A 20,219-nucleotide genomic window follows, 5' to 3' on the forward strand; every position below is an offset into this window, starting at 1 on the left:
TGGGAACCTCCTCCTGTGGTTTGTCCGCTGGGGAAGCATACTCCTGCTGAGCCAGGGGGCTGCCCCTCAGCTCTGACCCCATAGTAAGTTGCATAGATTTACACAGGACTATGACCTACGGCAGGACTTAACATAGTCTTGTCTCCCCAAAGTCTGGGGTGCAGGTCTCTCCCACCGTAGCTTCCCTCCAATCTCTGCTATGCAGGCTGTTCTAGGCAACCCCCCACCTCTGAATTCCTCTGGGCAAGGGGCAGGCGCTGGTCTTTTTGCCCTCTACCTCCTATTCAGACCAACCTGCCTGCAGAAGAGCTCCAATAGAATGTCTCTCTTTAAAATGTGTGGGCACTGGGGTGTCTGGGTGGCTCAGCTGGTAAAGCATCTGACTTCTGCTAAGATCATGATCTCACGGTTTGTGAGTTTGAGCCCCGTGCCGGGCTCTGTGCTGACAACTCAGAGGCTGGAGCCTGCTTCGGATTCTGTGTCTCCTGCTCTCTCTGCCCCTCACCTGTGCACACCCTCTCTCTCTCTCAAAAATGAACATAAAAAATTTAAACAAAAATGTGTGGGCACTTACCACCCACTGTCCAAATCCCACGCCAACAAGAAATGTCCCACTGACCATTATGTCTGCAGGGTGTTGAGTCCAGTTCCTGGGACATAGTAAGTGCTCAGAAAAGGTGAGCTACGATGATTATGATTAGCAATAACGCATGCTTTGGATTATAGGAAGAGCCAAGAAGGAGTGAGGGGGGTTAAGGGGTGATATGAAGAAGAACTCTCCTTTGGGGCTGCTCTGTTTAGTTCAGAGTGGTAGCACGTCCCTTGGGACCAACACACAGGGTGTCAGGCCAAAGGAGGGAATTGCATAGGGAAGGTACATCCTGAGCTCACGTGTTATTAGCGTCAGAATGTTGATAGAGCAAGTGCAGGCTTGCAATCAGATGGACCTCGTGTTGAATCCCGACTGGGCCACTTACTAGTTGGACACCCCCCGGTAAGTGACTTTGCCTTTCACATCTGGCTCCTCACCCAGGGTAGGCAGACTGGCCCTGACCTTATTTAGCAGCTGTGGAGTTTAATTATGAGGATTAATGCACCTGGCCAATGCCTGGCACAAAGCAGCAACGTGACAAATAACATATAGTATTCTTGTAATGTTTTTATTGTCACTTCTAATAATAATGCTGCCAGGGACCTTCATTCTCCACTTCTTCATACTAAATAAATGAGGACTCTTAGAAAAGATGACTCATACAAAGTATGAGAATTTGGCTCAACGAGGCTTTCTTCCTTTTCTGACCAACAGAGTTACCTGCCCAGGTCAACTCTTTGGATGGTTGACTCTGACTACTGATAGGGAAAAGAGGCAGGATCAGATGAGGGCCTGTGGGGGGCTTCTGGAGGCTCGCGACGTTCTAGGTCTTAAGCTGGGTGGTGGTTCCCTGGCTGTTGCCTTTGTAACAATTCACTAAAAATGACACCATTTTTGTTGCATGCTCTTTTCAGGATAGATATCACCCTTCACGATAGAAAAGATGAGAAAGAAAAGGAAGTCATACTCAGTAGTTGATTAAAACCCAAACCTCATTTATTGAGCACTTACCGTGTGCTTGGCATGGCGCGAAGCGCTCTCCACATACAATGCGGGAAGCAGGTGTTATCATTCCCACTTTACCAGAGGATGATGGTAACAGGAGGATAAGGAGCCTTCGCGAGGCTACACACCTAGGACCTGATTTGTTTTTCCAGCACATTGTCACTGCCTCTTATAATGGGGAGGGGGAGCCTGGGCTTGACTGGGACATCACCTCCAGGAAAGGACAAGGCTTCCTGACTTCAGTCTCGGTACAAACGCTTACGAGTCATGAGTTGGTCACAGAAGCCCATTGGTCAGAGGCAGCCCTGCAGCTCGGTTTCTAGCAAAGGTTTCGTGACAGCCCAGCTGAGAGGTGTTCTGGTGAGTGAGCGCCCCTGAGTGAATGTGAGGCACTGGCTAGGTCTCCTGTGTCTGTCCAGCCTCGGTCTGATAGTGGTCAAGAACGTGCCATCCTGGATAGGAGCTAGAGACAGGGGTCCTTCTGCACACTCATGGAGGAAGGCTCACACCTCCTGGGGGCCAAACTAGCGGCGAAACCTAATTGCCTGCTCCTGCCAGGGTGGCCTGGCCTGACTGACAAACCAGGCCACTGAGCATGGATTTGAGGGTGACTGAACCCCTTGGCTTGGGTGGCTCTTTGCTCCTGCCTTGGGAGGGCTCCGGGAGGGACCAGCCTTGGGTCCTGTCCTTAAGAGGCTGACAGCCTCATGGGGAGACAAACTGCATACAAGAGTAACTGTAACACAAGGTAGACCGTGAAGAGACTCACAGAGGAGCCAATACATTTCTCCGAATGCTCAGCAGGAGAGCTAGTAGTTTCCAGCTGGAGTGAGATGGGGGGGGGGGGGCATGAGAGAAGGCTTCATGGAAGAATTATTTGTATTAGAAGCTCTCATCTTTTGCTGGCTCGCAGGCAGAGGTGGTGAGCAGGACCCTGGCCTAGGGTCTGAGGACAGGCTCTGCCCTTCCTAGCTGTGGCACCTGGGACAACTTGCTCAGTCCCTTGAACCTTGGTTTCCTCACGTGTGCAAAGCAGCATGACAAAGTGGGGATGAGCATGGTCTCTGGATTCAAATTCGGCCATCTTGGCTGTTTGCCTGTGGGCAAGTCACTTTAGGGAGCTGAGTCTCAGTTTCTGTATCTGCAAAATGGGATAGTAATAGTATATTCCGCGAAGCATTGTTGTGAGGCTCGAATAAGGTAATCAACGCAGAACATTTAGGACAGCGCCTGGCACACAGCATGCTCTCTAGGTGCGGCTGTTCTGTAGGTGGTGTTAATGGGGAGGGTATTACTCAGTGTGTGGTTTAGATCAGGGATGGGGAGATCAAAGCCTGGTCGCAATTGTTTTCCTTGTCACTATCCGTCAGGTGAGTATTGACTTAGAGGTGAAGAGGAGGGTCTCCCAGGGAGTGAACGGTGTAAGCAAAGACAGGAAGCAGGAGAAAGAACACAAAATTTAGTTTGGATCCTCAGGAGATATAGGATGTAGTTCTGCTGGGTTCTCAGCTTCCTGTGGACTCTTCGAATCCACTATGAAGGGCAATTTCCACCAGCAAATCTTCATGGCTTTCGTTTGCATCTTTTCTGGATACAGGTCTCCGAGAGGATCTGCTCCCTGTCTCCCCAAGGATGGGTCTCCGGGGGATGTTCTGCTTCCCCCTGGGGCTCCTCTTTGGCTCTGTGCTTTTGGTGGCCTCAGCCCCGGCCACCCTCGAGCCTCAGGGCTGCAGGGACAAGGAGCCACAGGTTACTGTCAGCCACACCTATAAGATTGATGTGCCCAAGTCCGCTCTGGTCCAGGTCGAGACTGACCCCCAGCCCCTTAGTGACGATGGGGCCTCACTCCTGGCCTCAGGGGAGGCCGAGGAACAGAACATCATCTTCAGGCACAACATCCGCCTGCAGACGCCACAGAAGGACTGTGAGCTGGCAGGTAGCGTCCAAGCCCTCCTGGCCCGAGTGAAGAAGCTGGAGGAAGAGATGGCAGAGGTGAAGGAGCGGTGTGATGTTCAGCGCTGCTGCCGAGGAGTTGCCGGTGAGCTTTTACCATCTGGTATTCATTCAACAAACAACTAACGGGCGCCTTCCACATGCCAGGTGTCCTGTGGGAGTCTGGTGTGCTCCCACCTCCCTCTGGGTTTTCTAAGGGTGGGGTGGGGGTCTCATCTTCGACACTAGCTCCAGGAAGCATCTGCGAGCCTCAGTAGAGAGGGACCAGCAACTCTTTGTAGAAAAAATCTTTAACGTTTATTCATTTCTGAGAGACAGAGTGTGAGCGGGGGAGGGGCAGAGAGAGAGGGAGACCCAGCATCCGAAGCAGGCTCCAGGCTCCGAGCTGCCAGCACAGAGCCCGACGAGGGGCTTGAACCCACAAACTGTGAGATTATGACCCGAGCCAAAGTCGCTCCCTTAACCAACTGAGCTACCCAGGTGCTGAGGGACCGGCAACCCTGAAAGGGAGTCTGGACTCCTGAGTTTACACTTCTGGGTGTTGTTTGACCTGTGGATCCAATCTCTACTGGAAGGGGAAGCAGTGGGAAAGACAGGAAGGACAGTCAGCCTTGGAGCTAGACAGGACTGGGTACAGATGGGTTTCGCTGCTTTTTAGTTGTGTGACTCTGGGTCAGTTCCTGAAGTTTTCTAAACTGCCCAGTTAGGAAAACTCTATCCACTAGTCTAGTTCTGAGGACTCTAGATGCCGTACATAAGTTCCCTGGCCCATAGCTGATAATTACAAAAGCTGATCCGAGTATCCAGTGGTATGTTGGCGTACCTGTTCAGGCTGGAGGAAGTGCTACCGTTGAGAGCGCCTCCTGTGTACCAGACACAGAACTAGGCACCAGGGACACTGCCGTGAATGAAACAGCACGGGATTGCCGCCGAGGAGCCTGCACGTCCAAAGTTTCTAGGAAGGAGAGAGGGTGTTCTGAGCAGCAGGAGCCGGGCTGTTGAAGGGCCAGGGCCTCCAACTGCCTCTTGCTGCCTGGGGTCAGAGAGGGGAGCCTGGGTGATCCCTTCTCCCGCCCCTCACCCCCGTAGTGAGACGCGGCCGGTTTGTAGCTTCTGGAGGCCCCCTTTGCCAGGATTCAGTTTGGGCTCATCTCCCAAGGACCCGGCCTTGCTAGGTCCAGCAACCTCCAGCCAAGACAAGACGAGCTTCTGCGCTGGCGCGAGGACGCGCAGGCTGGGGACGTGAACGCACCTCCATTCTTAAACGTCCTAAGTAATTACTGCCGTTTAGAGCAGAGGGAACCCGAATTCACCTGAGCACTTGGATGAGAAGGGGAGGGGAAGGGGACTTCCCGTGGCTTTGGGGCATAAAAGGAGGGCACAGTTTGTGAATGTCACAGGTCAGAGTCCGGCCGGTCGGGGGGGGAGAGGGGGCGGAAAGGGCGGACCCCAGTCTTCTGCAGGGGCCCTGCCCTCCTTCAAAGACAGTGCCCAGGGCCCACCAGCCCGCTCTTACCGGAGCTCCAGGGAAGGGAGAGGCCCGCTCGCCGGCCCGCACCCCCTCCAGCCTACCTTCCTCTCGCCGGCAGGTGCCAACGGCCACTGCAGCGGCCACGGGACCTTCTCCCCCGAGACCTGCGGCTGCCGCTGCGAGCAAGGCTGGGAGGGCGCCGCATGCGAGCGGCCCGCCTGCCCCGGGGCGTGCAGCGGCCACGGGCGCTGCGTGGACGGCCGCTGCGAGTGCGACGCGCCCTACGTGGGCGTCGACTGCGCCTACCCCGCCTGCCCCGAGAACTGCAGCGGCCACGGCGTGTGCGTGCGCGGCGCGTGCCGGTGCCACGAGGACTTCACGTCCGAGGACTGCAGCGAGCGCCGCTGCCCCGGCGACTGCAGCGGCCACGGCTTCTGCGACACGGGCGAGTGTTACTGCGAGGAGGGCTTCAGCGGCCCGGACTGCGCCCAGGGTGAGAGCGCCGACGCCTGACTCTCTCCTTTCCCTGCTGGGGGCGGGCACCCTCAGACCCTGTTACACTTGGTGCTCCGGGGAGGGGGGGGGGGGAACTCGACGTCCAGCCCACGCACGCCAGAGCCCCCAGAGGGCTTATTAAACACAGATTGCTGGCTCGGCCTGCGTGTCTGATTCGGCAGGCCTGGGGTGGGGCCCTGGGGTGGGCATTAATAAGTTCTAGGTTGCGGGACCACTGATCTTAGGTGATCTGATGGTGCTGTGTGTGTGTGTGTGTGTGTGTGTGTGTGTGTGTGTGTGTGTGTCTGTGTGTGTCTGTGTGTGTCTGCTGATGACCGGATCAGGGTGAACTCCCCCTCACGTAACTTCCGGCGGGTGTGTGGGGAGGGGTGTCCAGAGGGGTGCTCAGCACGGCTTCTTTGTGCTCTCATGCCTGCCACCACGGTGTTCAGTGTATAGTAGGTGCTCAGTGAATACACATTGGCTATGCATTCCCCCTCCCCTCGCTTGCTTCACCCTCTGCACACCTGTTCCTGTTCTGCATACAGTGGTGGCCCCCCAGGGCCTGCAGCTGCTCAAGAGCACGGAGGATTCCCTGCTGGTGAGCTGGGAGCCGGCCAGCGAGGTGGACCACTACCTCCTCAGCTACTACCCCCTGGGAGAGGAGCTCTCTGGGAAGCAGATCCAAGTGCCGAAGGAGCAGCACAGCTATGAGATCCTTGGTTTGTTGCCTGGCACCAAGTACATGGTTACCCTGCGCAACGTGAAGAAGGAGGTTTCCAGCCGCCCACAGCATCTGCTTGCCACCACGGGTGAGGAAGCGGCCAGGTTTCCCAGGAAAGGCCCCATTTTAAATGCTTTCTTCCATCATCCTTGCAAATACCCTTCAACTACTCAGAACATTGCCCTGATTTGGGGTTGAAAAGCATAGCTGCTGCAATCCTAGTTTCTGGAGAAAAATCGCAGTTCTTGCTCCCCTCTCTCTGCTCCTCCAAGTCAGTGATAGAGCCTGCTGGGTTGGGGCTCAAGGGCACTTCTCTGCCCCCCTGAGAATAGTAAGGTCTGATTGCCCTGCACCACACACAAGCAGCCAAGGAGCACATCTGCACACCCAAGCCCTTGTTGAGCCTTTGAAGCCATTCAGCAAGTTCAAGCTGGGATGGGTGAAGATTTGCTGAAGCCCCCTGCATCAGATTTATCTTAGCAGGAAAGATAGAGAACAAACAGTGTAATTGAAGACAGCTAGCGAAGAGGCTTGGGTAGGATTTGGCTGGCGAAACACCATAGGCCTGGCATCAGTGGGGACCGCCTCATTCTGAAGGGTCAGGGATGGAGGTTGGTACTGGAACCCAAAAAGAGCTGTGGGAGAGGGCTGCCTGAGGAGGTGCTTTGGGTAGAGATGCAGGCAGTCCACCTGGAGGGAAGGAGAAGGAAGGGAGGGAGGGAAGGGGAGGAGAACAGTTGCCTGAACTCTCTATCCTGCCCTCTGATCTCCTGGTGACTCACTGGCTGAACTTAACTAGAATCCAGAGGGCAAGAGAATCTGACTAACACAATTCATAGAGGTCATAATCTGGGAGACAGGAGGATAGAGGATGGATCTGGAGGGACAGAGGTTCCAGCACACCACCTAATGTTACCACAGTGTTTGGAAGGACAGACATCACTGCTTACTATTTAGAATTTCTTGTTTTCTTGTGAAAGTTCTTAGATCTTCAAGGACTTGGAGAAACCTATTATTTGAGTGAGTCTGATCCATATATGCACTCATCATGTTTTACTGAACATCTACTATGTACCAGGCGTAGTGTTTTGGATGCTAATAAAAATCATCTGCCTCCACCCTTTGCTAAACTCCTGGGGAAAGATCCAGGAAGACCTGGATGGATGGGGTTTGGGGCACATGTCTCTGCAGAAACATTTCAGTTGCCTATCCTGTTTGGCGGTGGAGATAGGGATGGCTCTATGTTGGAAAAGGCCATGAAGGACCTGTCCTCCTGGGAGCACAATTTGCAATTGCTTTTGTCACCCCCCTCCAGCCATAGACCCCTTGGAATACTTCTGGAGTTGAGCAGGTTGGGTTTATTGACTGTTGGGGGTGGGACAGCTCACTGCAGCGGCTGTGAGCATCTCTGTAAGAGCTTTAGAAAGGACTGGGATACAATTGGGACTTGTATTTAGGTGATTTGGGGGAAGTCAAAGCCAGCAGGGGTTTGTTTTGGCTTGCATGCTGTTGGGAAGGGGAGTTAATTCTATGGTAACTTAGTGAACCTTATCTAGGAAGAACAGACTAGAGGGAGGCTAAAGCCATCATCAATAAAGAAAGGGTAGTCACTCATATCAGGAGAGAGAATATTTAGTCGTTTTTGTGGTTTGGACCATTGTTCACATTTTTGTCAGTGTTCAGACACGATCACAGAATGGTCCTGTTTTGTCTTGATCTGTCATGGCCACACAGTGGCTTGTCTGATGTTGATGTTCTGTGCAACCATTTATGTTCAATGGGAGCACACCCAAGCCAACCCAGTGAGAACCAGGCCAGCCCCCCACTGCTGGGCTGCTTTTCTCTTTCTCCCGTTTTTGTCTGTGGCTGCCTCTGCCTTCAGACAGGCCAGTGCCCCAAGCTTCCCAATGAAGAGGAGAGACATCTGTTCTGAAAGTCTTAGTAACCCCTCTTGGCTTCTGCTCTAGGGACTTGTAAAATCTTGTAAGTGCGAAGCTTGTCTTTCTGTCTAATCTGATTCATATTAAACCCATTCTTATTTGCTCCTCAGGGGAGCCTCAGTCTGAGAGATACTTATCCCCAAAATAATCTTGAATATTTTCATTAAGTCTCCGCTTTTTCATTTGTGAGCTGAGTAGGACCCTTCTGTGATTCTTGAGTCACTTCCGTTACTCACGTCTTGACCTGTTCCCTCAAGGAATTCCCACCTTCGAAGGAAGAGCCTGGAGGCTGGCAGGTAGAAGCCAGTAGGTGGGAAGAAATTCTTCAGAGAAAAGGTTCTGTGAGCTTCTTTGTTCATAACAGTGAAACAGGAACATTCAGAGCTGAGGGACCTTGAGAACACCATGTTCACCCCCTTCCTGATGCACAGATTCTCTGTCCCATGTCCTCGACAAGTGGTCAGTAGGCCTAGGTGGGAGCACTGCCAAGGTGGTGAAGGTGGGCATGTGACCGAGGAGAAGGGCAAGGCTGGGGAGTCTAGGGGCTTGTCTTCCCTGTTCCAGACTTCAGGTCAGACCACATCCACCTGGGATACAGCCTTTGGAATGCAAAGTGCTCCCAGAGAATGGGTCCCCTCCCCAGCTGCCACTCAAAAGTTCTTCCCTTGGAGCCACACCAGGAATCCATTCTTTTGTATTCATCATTATAATTCCATTGTTTTCTTAGGGGAGGGGGGAAACATTGAGCCATTAATACTTGCTGTGAACAAATGGGCCCAATAACTCTCCTTTGCAGGCTGGACAGGTTGGGCAGCTGAGGGTGCCAGGTCTAAACTGTGGTAGAAAGTGCAAGAAGGATCCTCAGAAGGACCAAGTTAAAGTTCACCAAACTACTATATAGTTTGGCTTAGCGTTAGTCCTCATAGGAGAATCTGAGAGGTGAGGAAGGAGCTATAATTTGGGAGACAGAGGACGAGAAAATTTTAAAATTTCAAACGCGTTTCCCACACTTTACATGGGAGGGCCTGAGTGCCTCATGCTGGGGTGCAGTCTTTGAGGGACCCTTCTGTGATTCTTGAGTCACTTCTGCTAAAGGGGGTGTTTCATTCAGAGAAGTCTGCCCCCAGGGCCTGGTGGTTTGGATGACTGGTTGGATCCGAGATCTGGAGGTTCTGGAGGTTTGGATGGCTGGTTGGAGAGGTGTGGCCCAGGACTTGGCCCACAGCAGCTTGGGCAGGGGGGCAGCCTGGCATCTGATGGGAAGGGATGGGAGACAGGAGGCTTTCCCAGAAGATAGTCTTCCCTCCATGGATAATGTGAGGACCAATAGTTTATTTGCTACTTTGGTAGTCTTGAGACACCTGTTAAGGACTGTGTCCTGGGCTGAAGCACGTTCTCAACGTGTCAAGAAAGGGCACTGACCTGGGAGCCAATGGCCTGTTACAGACCTGCTGGACCTCTGCTCTTCACTGCTTTCTCCTGCCTTCCTTGACCCCTGCCCTAGATCCGGCTGTGCTTGGCACCGCGTGGGTGACAGAGGAGACTGAGAGCTCCCTGGATGTGGAGTGGGAGAACCCCCCGACCGAGGTGGACTACTACAAGCTTCAGTATGGCCCTCTGACAGGGCAGGAGGTGGCTGAGGTCACCGTGCCCAGGAGTGGTGACCCCAAGAGCCGATATGACATCACTGGTAAGAGCCAACCCTGGGCATGTGAGATGTTCGCCATGGATGCCAAGGTGGGGACAGTGTGCACAGAGGGTCCTGGGGCCCTAGGAATCACTTGAACTCTGACCCTGGAAACTACAAGATGTGAGCCCATTCTGTAGGCCTGCAGACTGTGCTCCAGCATCCCAGAGCTGACTGGAATCTCAGAGCACCTGGTCAACAGATCATAGGCCCGATGTGCTCTTGAAAACTGCCTGTGTTTCAGGGTGGATATAGTGGCACAGATGTTCCTTTTGGAAGAGCTCTGTGTGTGTGTGTGTGTGTGTGTGTGTGTGTGTGTGTGTGAGAGAGAGAGAGAGAGAGAGAGAGAGAGAGAGAATGAGAGAGAGAGACTGGGTTGTTTGGCATGGTGCATGGGGAGTCATACTGGGAGGCCTGGGTGGGGATGTCCTGTCCCAACTGACCAAGTGAATCTGCTGAGTGCTGAAAATCTGATGGTTGCTAAGGAAATGGGACCTTCAGGGCTGGATCATGTTTTGTGGCTCCTGAAGCTTATAGAATTCTCAGGGCTCTCTTTAGGGAAAATAATACACAATCATGAATACCCGTGTGAATACCCTTGGAAGTGGCCTATGCAGTGGAGGGGGCCCTGAGGCTTCTTAGCTCTGTGGTTCAGTTCTCCTCTGGGGCCTCATTCTGCTGTCCGCTCTGTGAGTTGCATCTTGAAAGGACATCTTTGAGGTTCCCAGCATTTGTAGAGCGGAGAACAGTGGGTGTGTATCACACGTGCCTCTATTTGTCTGCACTTTGCCTCAGTCTGGATATCGGTGCCGGTGCTGTGAACAACAGTCATTCAGATTTGCTGCTACAGAGAAATAACAAGCAACAACAACAGCAAAAGGCAGAGCAAAGAAGAAAATAATGGAATACAATGAGGCTAATTAGAAAAGAAACTTTTGAGGGAAAAGGATTGCTGGGGGCAGAAAAACACTCGGGCTGTAAATAAAACTGGGAGATCTGTGCTTGGTGGCCCAAGGAAGGAGCTCCATCAGGCCCTCATCCGCTCTGGCCCCCTGCTCCCCCATAAGTCTTTCGACGACGCCTCGTATCCCACTGGTCCTGCCGCCCTTTCTCTGCCTTAGATTAGCCTTCAGGTGAGGAGCATAGCCCCTCAGCTCCCTCACAAGAGAGACCCTGGGGGAGAGCAGGGCTGGGGGCGAGGTTCTGGAGCCGGAACTCATCGCGCACTGGCTGCTTGTTTGCAGGTCTACAGCCCGGAACAGAGTATAGGATCACTGTCATCCCCATGAAAGGAGAACTGGAGGGCAAGCCGATTCTCCTGAATGGCCGCACAGGTAGGAGCTATTTGGAGGCACTGTGAACATTTCTCAGGTTTTCTTCCTGATGTTTTTCTTGGCTGACTCCTCCCCAGATAAAAACCCTGGGATGTAGAGAGAGTCTCTTTGTGTACTGACATCTATTTTGTGGGGCAGGGGAAGGGAAGTAAACACTTCTATTTGAAATGTTTCTTACTGTTGAAAATCTCCCCCAGGATCTTGGAGTCCAGGGGAAAGGCCATTTCTGACACCTTTCTGCTTATTTCATTAGCTTTAATCACTGGGTTATTTTATTCATTATCTTGGACTTAGACACACGACTCCGTATTACCAAAGAAAGTTGTTCTAAAATTTTTTTCTTGTCATTCCTGTGTTTTTTCCTGATGATCACACTCACTCACTCTGCTTTAAAATGTCGAAAGAAGGGCGCCTGGGTGGCTCAGTCGGTTAAGCGTCCGACTTCGGCTCAGGTCATGACCTCGCAGTTTGTGGGTTCAAGCCCTTCATCGGGCTCTGAGCCTGGATCCTGCTTCGGATTCTGTGTCTCCCTCTCTCTCTGTCCCTCCCCTGCTCTCTCTCTCTCTCTCTCTCAAAAATAAGCATTAAAAAATATTTTTAAAAATGTCAAAAGATGTTAAAGGCCCTCACATGGGAGTAGTGGTATATTTAGCATCTGTGGATCGAGATAACAGATAATGACAAACGTTATAAATCAGTAACATTTGACACTAAGTTTGTGATTTATTAATCATAAAAGAATTTGCAATCCTTGTAGTCATACATGCAAGATAGTCCACGTAATTTTCAGTTTTTAGCTGAGGCTTGAGTCCATATGAAATGGTGCGTTTCCTGCAAAGCTGTGGTTCTGCCAGCCCACGTTGGGAACCGGTGAGCTGGAGTCTAATGCCACTTGGGGAAGGCTGATCCTTGAAGCTGGCCAAGAAGGGATTTTTGAATTCTGAGACTTCCCTGAAAAGTGTTTTAGTTCTTTTCAGTGCAGTCCTGGCAGGAGCTGGTCGGGCTGGTGAGATGGTGCAAGAATTGAGTTCGCTATTTCGGTTGCCTAACAGATTGCATATCAGTAGTGTGAAAGTTCTAGTCGGCCAGTTGTGAAGGAGAAGATAGAACCTAATTTATGAACTACACAGTACAGACTGTGGAGCTGGCCCGAATGGTGGACTTGTGGAAAACTTGTAGGGGCTGGGAAATGGCAAGGAGGTCCTTGTTTCCAGGGGCTTTCTTGTCAGCTCTGAATTACTTGAGAGCCCACGATGCATCAGGCATTATACTAACAATTACTTCCGGAAAATTGTCTCATTTAGTTCTCCCTGTGGCCATGTGGTAGGTCCTATTATTGTTTCTAAGTCACATATGAAAAACCACAAGAACTGAGAAGCTAAGTGTAGGATCGCCCAGCCAAGAAATGACAGAGCTGGGATTTGAACCCAGGATGGGTTCCTCTTGGGTGGACACAAAACTAAAGGGCATCCCACTTTCACCTTTTCACCCATTGTTTCTGGTTAATCCTTATACTTTTTACCTCCTAACTAGAAAACTTTCTGTGACTCCTCATTGCCTTAGGATAATGCAGAAACCCTTCTATCTTGGCCTCAAGGGACCCAACCAAACTGGGTCGTTGTTCTTACCACTTCTGAACGGGAAGCCTTCTTGCTGCTGGACTGTTCTTAGGGTTTCTTAACACAGAAAGCTTATCTCTACATCATGATGGATTTGTTCATGTAGTTACCCCAGCCTAGGAAGCCCTCCACGGTTATCTCTAGCTATCCATTAATTCAGTGGGGAATTCAATTGATACAAGCCATCAGTTGATTCAACAAACACGAATTGCAGAGTAGAGCTGGGCACTAGAGACGTGGTCCCTTTAGATACTTCCACAGCTGGAAAGTCCTGGTCCTTGCCCTTCAGGGACTCATAGCAATAAGATCACTCATCCTTCCAGACCCAGCTCCAACCTTAGCCTCTCCACTGAGGCCTTGTAGGACCACATTAAATAGCAGCCATTTTTGCCTCTGAGTTTTTGGAGCATTTAATCACACATGGCCTTGAATTGATGGTTAACCTTTCAAGTATATTATCCCAACTAGAATGTGAACACTCAAGAAGTGTTTTTATTGTCAATTATATTCTAAACGCAGGATGGGATATTTTATTGGATAGCAAATAAATGTGTGTCATGTGCCCTATGAACATAAAAAAAAAAAGAGGCAATAATGTCTGAGGTCAGGAAACACTCTCAAACCTGGCTAGACTGTTCATTAATTTAAGGGGAAAAAAATGTTTTGCATTTCATGAGCTAGAAGAAGACCCTGGAATGTAAGAACAGCATAGCCGTGCGCAGGGAGGAAATGACACAGTTCAGGTATTTTCCATTTAACAAGTCACTCGGTGGAACTAATCCACGAAAGGGAAGGGGTCAATTGAAAATCCTCACCCTGTTAAGACACTCGGAGTGCACTGAAGCGTCTCCCACAAAGGCCAGGCTTCAGAAGCAGGTCAACTTCAGAGTAGCAGACACCAGCCAGGCCAGCATCTTCAGCGGCGAGTGTCCCTGACTTCTCTGCCGGACCCTCCACAGCCACCTCACGTCACGTGACAAGACGAGCAGGCCACTAACTGGGAGGCGATGCTGTCCCTTTGTCCTCAGTTTCTCCATCTGTCAAATGAAAGGTTAGACTAAATAAGTTTAAAGTCCCTCTTTTTCACATCATTATGAGTCTTAATAACTTCTCCGATGCATGCGTTTTGCAATGGTGGGTACGGAACAAAGGACTGCTTGCTTTGTTGTAATTTCACAAGCTGCCACGCGCAGTGGAACATACAGCCTGGCATATTCACGTGTTAACAGTTTTCTTCGAACTTTTCCCTTTGATGATGCTATGAAATAACAATTTTGCTTCACTGAGGATCTTGTTCACTTTTTACTGCTTTCCAAACACACTGCTCTGTTTGAAATGGCCCAGCCCTAAAACTTGCCTTCTTAAATTCCTTCATGTTTCAAGATGAACTCCTGCCAACATTCAGAGCTCCTGCCTCACACAGCCACCCATGCACACCCGGTGGCTGAAAAATAATGATTTTTGTCATTTGAATACCCACTGTTATTCTAGGTGCTGCAGGGCTTGATAAACATTACCTTTAGTCCTTATAATAGCATTGTAAACATTATTATTCCCATTTTACAGGCGAGAAAATGGAAGACTACAGAATTTAGGAGAGTCAGGGTGAACCAGTGAATGGCATTTGAACTTAGGTTTGCTTGAGGTCAAATCACCACCTTTCCAGAAGCAAAGCTAGAGGAGAGCAGGAAAAGGAATTCATCTGTGGCACATTCTCTACAAGTAATGCTTGTGGAATAATTTTATTGCCACAGTGAAGGCAGTAGGGGAGGCTTGAGAAAACAAGATCCTGGGACGCATGGCCACGGTAGTCGGGAGGAAAGCCTCACCTTCCAGGAACTCACTATCAAACTAGGGGCGTAGGCCCTTTCCCCCATCTTTGCCCCCAAGCTCATATGCCCATAGATTTTAGATTCTGGCAGTGCCATTTTCCACTATGCCAAAGGGATGATTCAGAAGTAGCCATTGTGAATGGAAAAAGCTGTTCCTAATGCCTGTGGCCATGGGCTGGGCAGGGACACATGAGGTTGGTGTTCCAGCACAGACTGAGGACAGCCATGTCCTACCCAAACCGGTGGTGAATCTCATTATAAAGTGGAATAAACTTTCCTGCTGTGCCTAGAGCTCTTAATTAGCTGCTTCTGTATACTTAGTTTTGTAGATTAGATCTTCTGGAGTGGGGCTCCTCTTTATTCTAACACATGCAACTTAAAAGTCTGTCTACCCAGTCTTGTCTTAAATCTCTCTGACCTTGCACGACCCTGAGAAAGGTCCCATCAGGGCTGCTAGCATCCAGTAGGTGGGCAGGGAGTTGGGGGCTGGGTGGGAGAGCCAGTCTCCTCACTGAGGCTCCCACCATGACTCATCTATGACTCAGCCAGCGTCTGCAGCTGCTGGAGGACTTTGTTCCATGAAAAAACTGCTTATGATCCTCACATCCCTTCTTGGCAGAGAGGGAGGCTTTGGTACTGCTAAGCTGGAGCAGGAGTGTGGCCTCCCATCGGGGTCCCAACACCAGGGCTGTCCTCCTGCTTCTGTGTCGTGGCATCTGGTTCCCATCCTTAGATTTATCATATAGAGGAGCAGCCCCATGAAGCCCCTCCTTCTGACTCAGGGTGTTGTTAGGGGATCGAGAGAAAGGGCAGAGTCCTGAGTTCGAGGCTGGCCAGTCTTCTTAGCTGGCTTCATGACCTTGGAGAAGTCACATCTCCTCTCTGGGCTACATCTCTGACCCTGGCACGGGAGGATTCTGCTTTTCTTTCCCACCTTCGTACTCTTCACAGTCAAGATGCGTTTCCTGGCTCTTCTCCACTCCTTGAGTGCCCCGGGACTGTTGAGGGAACCAGATGCACCAGGCTGGTCACACTCACATGGGCATGGTGGCTCTTGAGAGGGCTACGCACAAGGCAGCCCTGACCCCCCAAAGCATAGGCCTGTGTCCTGGGTCCCGCATCTCTGGGGCCAAGCACTGGTCTGGGGCAGGGAGGGGTGGTGGGAGGCACTGCTGGGACCTTGAGTTGTGCAGATGTGGGTCACTTTGGAGAGGATGAGGACCAGGGACTTTAAGAGGCAGGACTGTCAGGGTGTCCTAGCTCTTTTCCCCCGTCCTCACTTTCCATTCTAAATGTCCCCATTCCTGAGTCAGTGCTAATGCCCGTTGCCGTGGGCTGGAGCAGGGACATGTGAGGTCGGTGTTTGAGCAGAGACTGAGCATGCCATGCCCTACCCCAAGTGGAATAAACTTTCCTGCTGAGCCTAGAGCTCTTAATTAGCTTCTTCGGTATACTCAGTTTTGTAGATTAGATCTTCTGGAGTGGGGCTCCCCATTTTTATTTTTATTTTTATTTTTTATTAAACTTTTTATGTTTATTTTTGAGAGAGAGAGCACAAGCAGGGGAGGGGCAGAGGGAGGGAGACACAGAATCCCAAGCAGGCTCCAGGCTCTGTGCTGTCAGCACAGAGCCCGACTTGGGGCTCGAACTCACAAACTGTGAGATCATGACCTGAGCCGAAGTCGGATGCCTAACTGACTAAGCCACCCAGGCAACCCCAAAGTGGGGCTCCCCGTTATTCTAACACATGCAAGTGAAAGGTCGACCTACCAAGATTTTCCCAGATGGAGGGGTCACCTTCGGAGGCTCTTTTCATTCCTTCCCTGTCATGTGCAGAATCATGCTTTGCACAGAAAAGGGGGACCAGGGTGGGGACCGAGTTCTCTCTCTTGTGCTCACTTTCCCTTGAGCATCCTCTTAGAACCTGCTCAAGTCTGCAGAGGCCCGGGACAAGACCCTGTCACTGTCTGCTTCTGACTTCACCGTCCTCTGCCGTGACGTCTGCCCAACCAGTCTCCCAAGAGGAACTGGAGACTGTTTCCAGCTGTCACTGCAAGCTCCAGTCCCCTGCTGTGTATGGATTCAGATGGCAGGAACCTTTCAGATCACACTTGATGCTATTTATTTATTGTGATTATTTTCATGAGAAAAGGCTGATGATAGTGCTGCTGAGACACAGTGGTATCAGGCAGGGTCTTCGGCAGATAGGAATGGTTCACAGCTGGGCTCTCCCACTTAAAGTGTCCAGGTGCAGATTCCTGGTCCCATTCTCCCCGCCCTCTCCTGAAAACCCTGCCCTCCCTCAGATCTGTCCATCTCTGTAAATGGTCACCCCATTCTACAAATCGCTCGGGTCTCAAATCAACATGGATGGATGGAAGGGTGGATTTGTATCCCACATCAGCCCCATCGGCAGATTCTGACACGTTTACATTTGAAATCTCCCGAGTGCAGCCTTTCTCGTGACTTCATCCCTGCCACACTGGTTCACATTCCTGTCTTCCCTCGCACTGTTGGGACAGCCTCCCAGGTGACCTCTACTCTTGACCTACTATAGCCTGTACTCTCTCTGGCAGCCAGAGGGACCCTTTGATAATTTAGGTCAGATCATGCCATTCTTCTGTGCAAAACCCCCAGGGGCTTCTTACCTCATTCAGTGCAGTAGCCACAGTCATTATAGTGGCCTTGGACGCCATCCACGGTCCACTCGCCCCTTACCTCCCTGGACTCACTTCCAGCCACTCAGCTCCTCACTGACTCTGTCCTGTTGCTTTTCCCTGGCTATGTGGAGCAGGGCCTTTGGACTTGCTCCTTCTGTGTGGAATGAGGTGCCCAGACAGTACGTGCCTGCTGCCTCATTTCGTTTAGGTCTTTGTTCAAATGTTACCTTCCCAGTGAGATGGCTCTTTCCTGACCTCCCTGTCTAAACTCACAAACCGCTTTTGCTCAGCATCTTCTAACCCTATATCTTGCCTCATTGGGCTTCCTAATACTATCACATCTTGTTTATTGTCTGTCTCCTTGAGGAAAATGTAAGTTCCATAGCAGAGAGTCTTTATTCTGTTCATTGCTTAGACAGTTGGCCCTTAACATGGATTTGAACTGCACCAGTCCACTTATGTGCAGCTTTTTTTCAATAAATATACTGGAAAAGTTTTTTGAGATTCGTGACACTTTGGAAAAACTCAGACAAAGTTTAGAAATATAGCCTAGAAATCCTGAAAAAATTAAGGGAAAGTAGGTATCATTGGAAGAATACAGTATATGATACAACATACAAAATATGTGTTACTTGAATGTTCGTGTTATCAGTAAGGCTTCTGGTCAACAGCAGGCTATTAAGTTTTTCGTGAGTCAAAAGTTACACGTGGATTTTTGACTGAGCAGAAGAGAATTGAGGTGCCTGATTCCTGCATTGTTCAGGGGTCAACGGTATTCGTATCCTAGGGCCGCCGTAGCAAAATACCAAAGACCGGGTGGTTTAAAACAATAGAAATTTATTGTCTCCCTGCTGTGGAGGCTATGAAGTCTGAGATCAAGGTGCCTGCAGGACTCCGCTCTCTCTTGGAAAGCTGTAGGGGAGAGTCCTTCCTCACCCCTCTAGCTTCAGTTGTTTGTTGGCAATCCTTGTCAATCTGTGACTTATAGATGCGGCGTTCTAGGCACATGGTGGGCTTCTTCATATCATCTTCCCTGTGTGTGTGTGTGTGTGTGTGTTTGTGTGTGTCCAAACTCCCCCTTTCATAAGGACACCAGTCATACTGGATTAGGCTCACTCTAATGACCTCATTTTGACCTGATTATCTCTAGAAAGACGCTATTTCCAAGTAAGGTCACATGCTGAGGTACGGAGGGTTAGCACGTTGACCAAGCTTTTGGTGGGGGAGGGGCACACTTAAAAAAATTTTTTTTAATGTTTATTTATTTTTGAGAGACAGAGTGTGAGCAGGGGAGGGGCGGAGAGACAGGGGACACAGAATCCGAAGCAGGCTCCAGGCAGGCTCACTTTAATTTATAACTGAGTTAAACCGGGGCGCCTGGGTGGCTCAGTCAGTTAAGCATCCGACTTTGGCTCAGGTCATGATCTCAAGGTTTGTGGGTTCGAGCCCCTTGTCTGGCTCTGTGCTGACAGCTCCGTGTCTCTGTCTCTCTCTGGCCCTCCCCTGCTTGTGCTCTGTCTCTCTCAAAAAATAAATAAACATTACAAAAAATTAAAAAAATAGAAAATGAATAATTGAGTTAAACTGAATTCCCAGCTCCAGCTAGGCACTCAGGGAACGTTTGTAGAATGTGTGACTATCATTTACTAGCTGAGTGACCTTGGCTAAGTTATCTAACCTCTCTGAGCCTGGTATGTATGGTTAGTGCTCTAAAAATGGTAACCATTATTAATGTTCGAAATTAGTACATGGGGAATCTGATACAACCTTGAGTTGTTAGTATGAGGTTTGATAGGGTAATGTGTGAAAAGCATCTTACATTTAGTATACACTCAATTGATGACAGTTGGTTTATTAAATATGCACTGTCTCTGGTAACAGAACATATTTCATTTCCTTGCACACAAAGAAGACACTGCCATTGTGCTCAAGAAAGGTGATCCTAGTTGATGTGAAAAAAATGCAGCTTTGTAGAGTCGGAACTTCTCTGCTGGAGGACCCTTGGCCAAGAGAACCAGGGCAGGATGGGGAGGAAGGAAAGCTGCTTAAATTTCTGAGAGGAGGAACCTGTTTCGTGTGGCTTTACCCAAAAGGGTATAGATCCGCAGGTGGGGAGGGGTCTTGGCACCAAATGTCAGCTTTGTTCTGTGCAGCGCCCTTATCAGTGACCTTGAACGGATGCTGCACTCAGATGCTTACCTATTAGGTTTGTAAATGATAAGCTAGAAAGGAAAATCAGCATGTTGAGTGAAAGACTAAATTATAAATGAAGTCCATAAGGTGAAATATAACAAGAATAAACATTGGAGATGTATTTTATATGCATCTTAAATGGGGAAGATGTGGCTCAATGTGGGATTCTCAGCCTTGGCTGTGCATCAGAATTACCTGCGGAGTCTTGCTTATTTGTTTTTTCAGCAGAGATGTCAGCGCATATCTGAGACTTGAAATGAGCTCTCTGCAGGTGATACTGAGGAGGTGCCCAATGTTGACAACCCCTGGGTCAGCAGGGACACGTGTTGAAAAGCGTAGAGATTTTCTGAGGCTGTGGGCTGAAGATATGTTATTGAGGGAACAGTGTCTAGGACATGGAGGGGCATGTTGTTCTTGGTTCGTCCTTCTAGAACATCAACCTTGCATAGGCAGGGATTTCTGATTGTTTTATTCATTGGTGACTCCTGAGTGCCATTATATTCCCTGGCATGAAACGGATGGTCAGTGAATTGTTGAATGAATGGACTGAGTTTTGGGGATTTTTCTTTGATCAAGGGAAAGAAAGCATGTCCAGATGTAAGTGCCAGGTCTAGAAACTGTAATTTGAAAGTATAATATGATATTATATGGTATGGCATGATATGATATAATGGTACAAAAGTTAATAACCTACAAATACAGACATTGGAGAGG

General features: G+C 50.0%; 1 protein-coding gene and 1 long non-coding RNA gene across 2 annotated transcripts in view; one reads left to right on the forward strand and one right to left on the reverse strand.

Moving 5' to 3' along the window:
* The first annotated feature begins 3,144 nt into the window (after positions 1 to 3,144).
* Positions 3,145 to 20,219, forward strand: part of TNN (tenascin N) — a 54,831-nt gene continuing 37,756 nt past the window's right edge. The window contains exons 1-5 of the mRNA XM_042976039.1: positions 3,145 to 3,635; positions 5,140 to 5,514; positions 6,065 to 6,328; positions 9,685 to 9,870; positions 11,112 to 11,201. Coding sequence (XP_042831973.1) covers positions 3,230 to 3,635; positions 5,140 to 5,514; positions 6,065 to 6,328; positions 9,685 to 9,870; positions 11,112 to 11,201 — 1,321 coding nt within the window. The 5' untranslated portion in view covers positions 3,145 to 3,229. The remainder of the gene's footprint in view (positions 3,636 to 5,139; positions 5,515 to 6,064; positions 6,329 to 9,684; positions 9,871 to 11,111; positions 11,202 to 20,219) is intronic.
* On the reverse strand, positions 3,386 to 5,211 carry LOC122235814. The gene is made up of 3 exons (XR_006213872.1): positions 5,123 to 5,211; positions 4,374 to 4,505; positions 3,386 to 3,568 (listed from the first exon to the last, which is right to left on the reverse strand). It is a non-coding gene; the product is annotated as an uncharacterized LOC122235814 (long non-coding RNA).

This window comes from Panthera tigris, chromosome F3, assembly GCF_018350195.1.
Source record: "Panthera tigris isolate Pti1 chromosome F3, P.tigris_Pti1_mat1.1, whole genome shotgun sequence".
Taxonomy (NCBI): domain Eukaryota; kingdom Metazoa; phylum Chordata; class Mammalia; order Carnivora; family Felidae; genus Panthera; species Panthera tigris.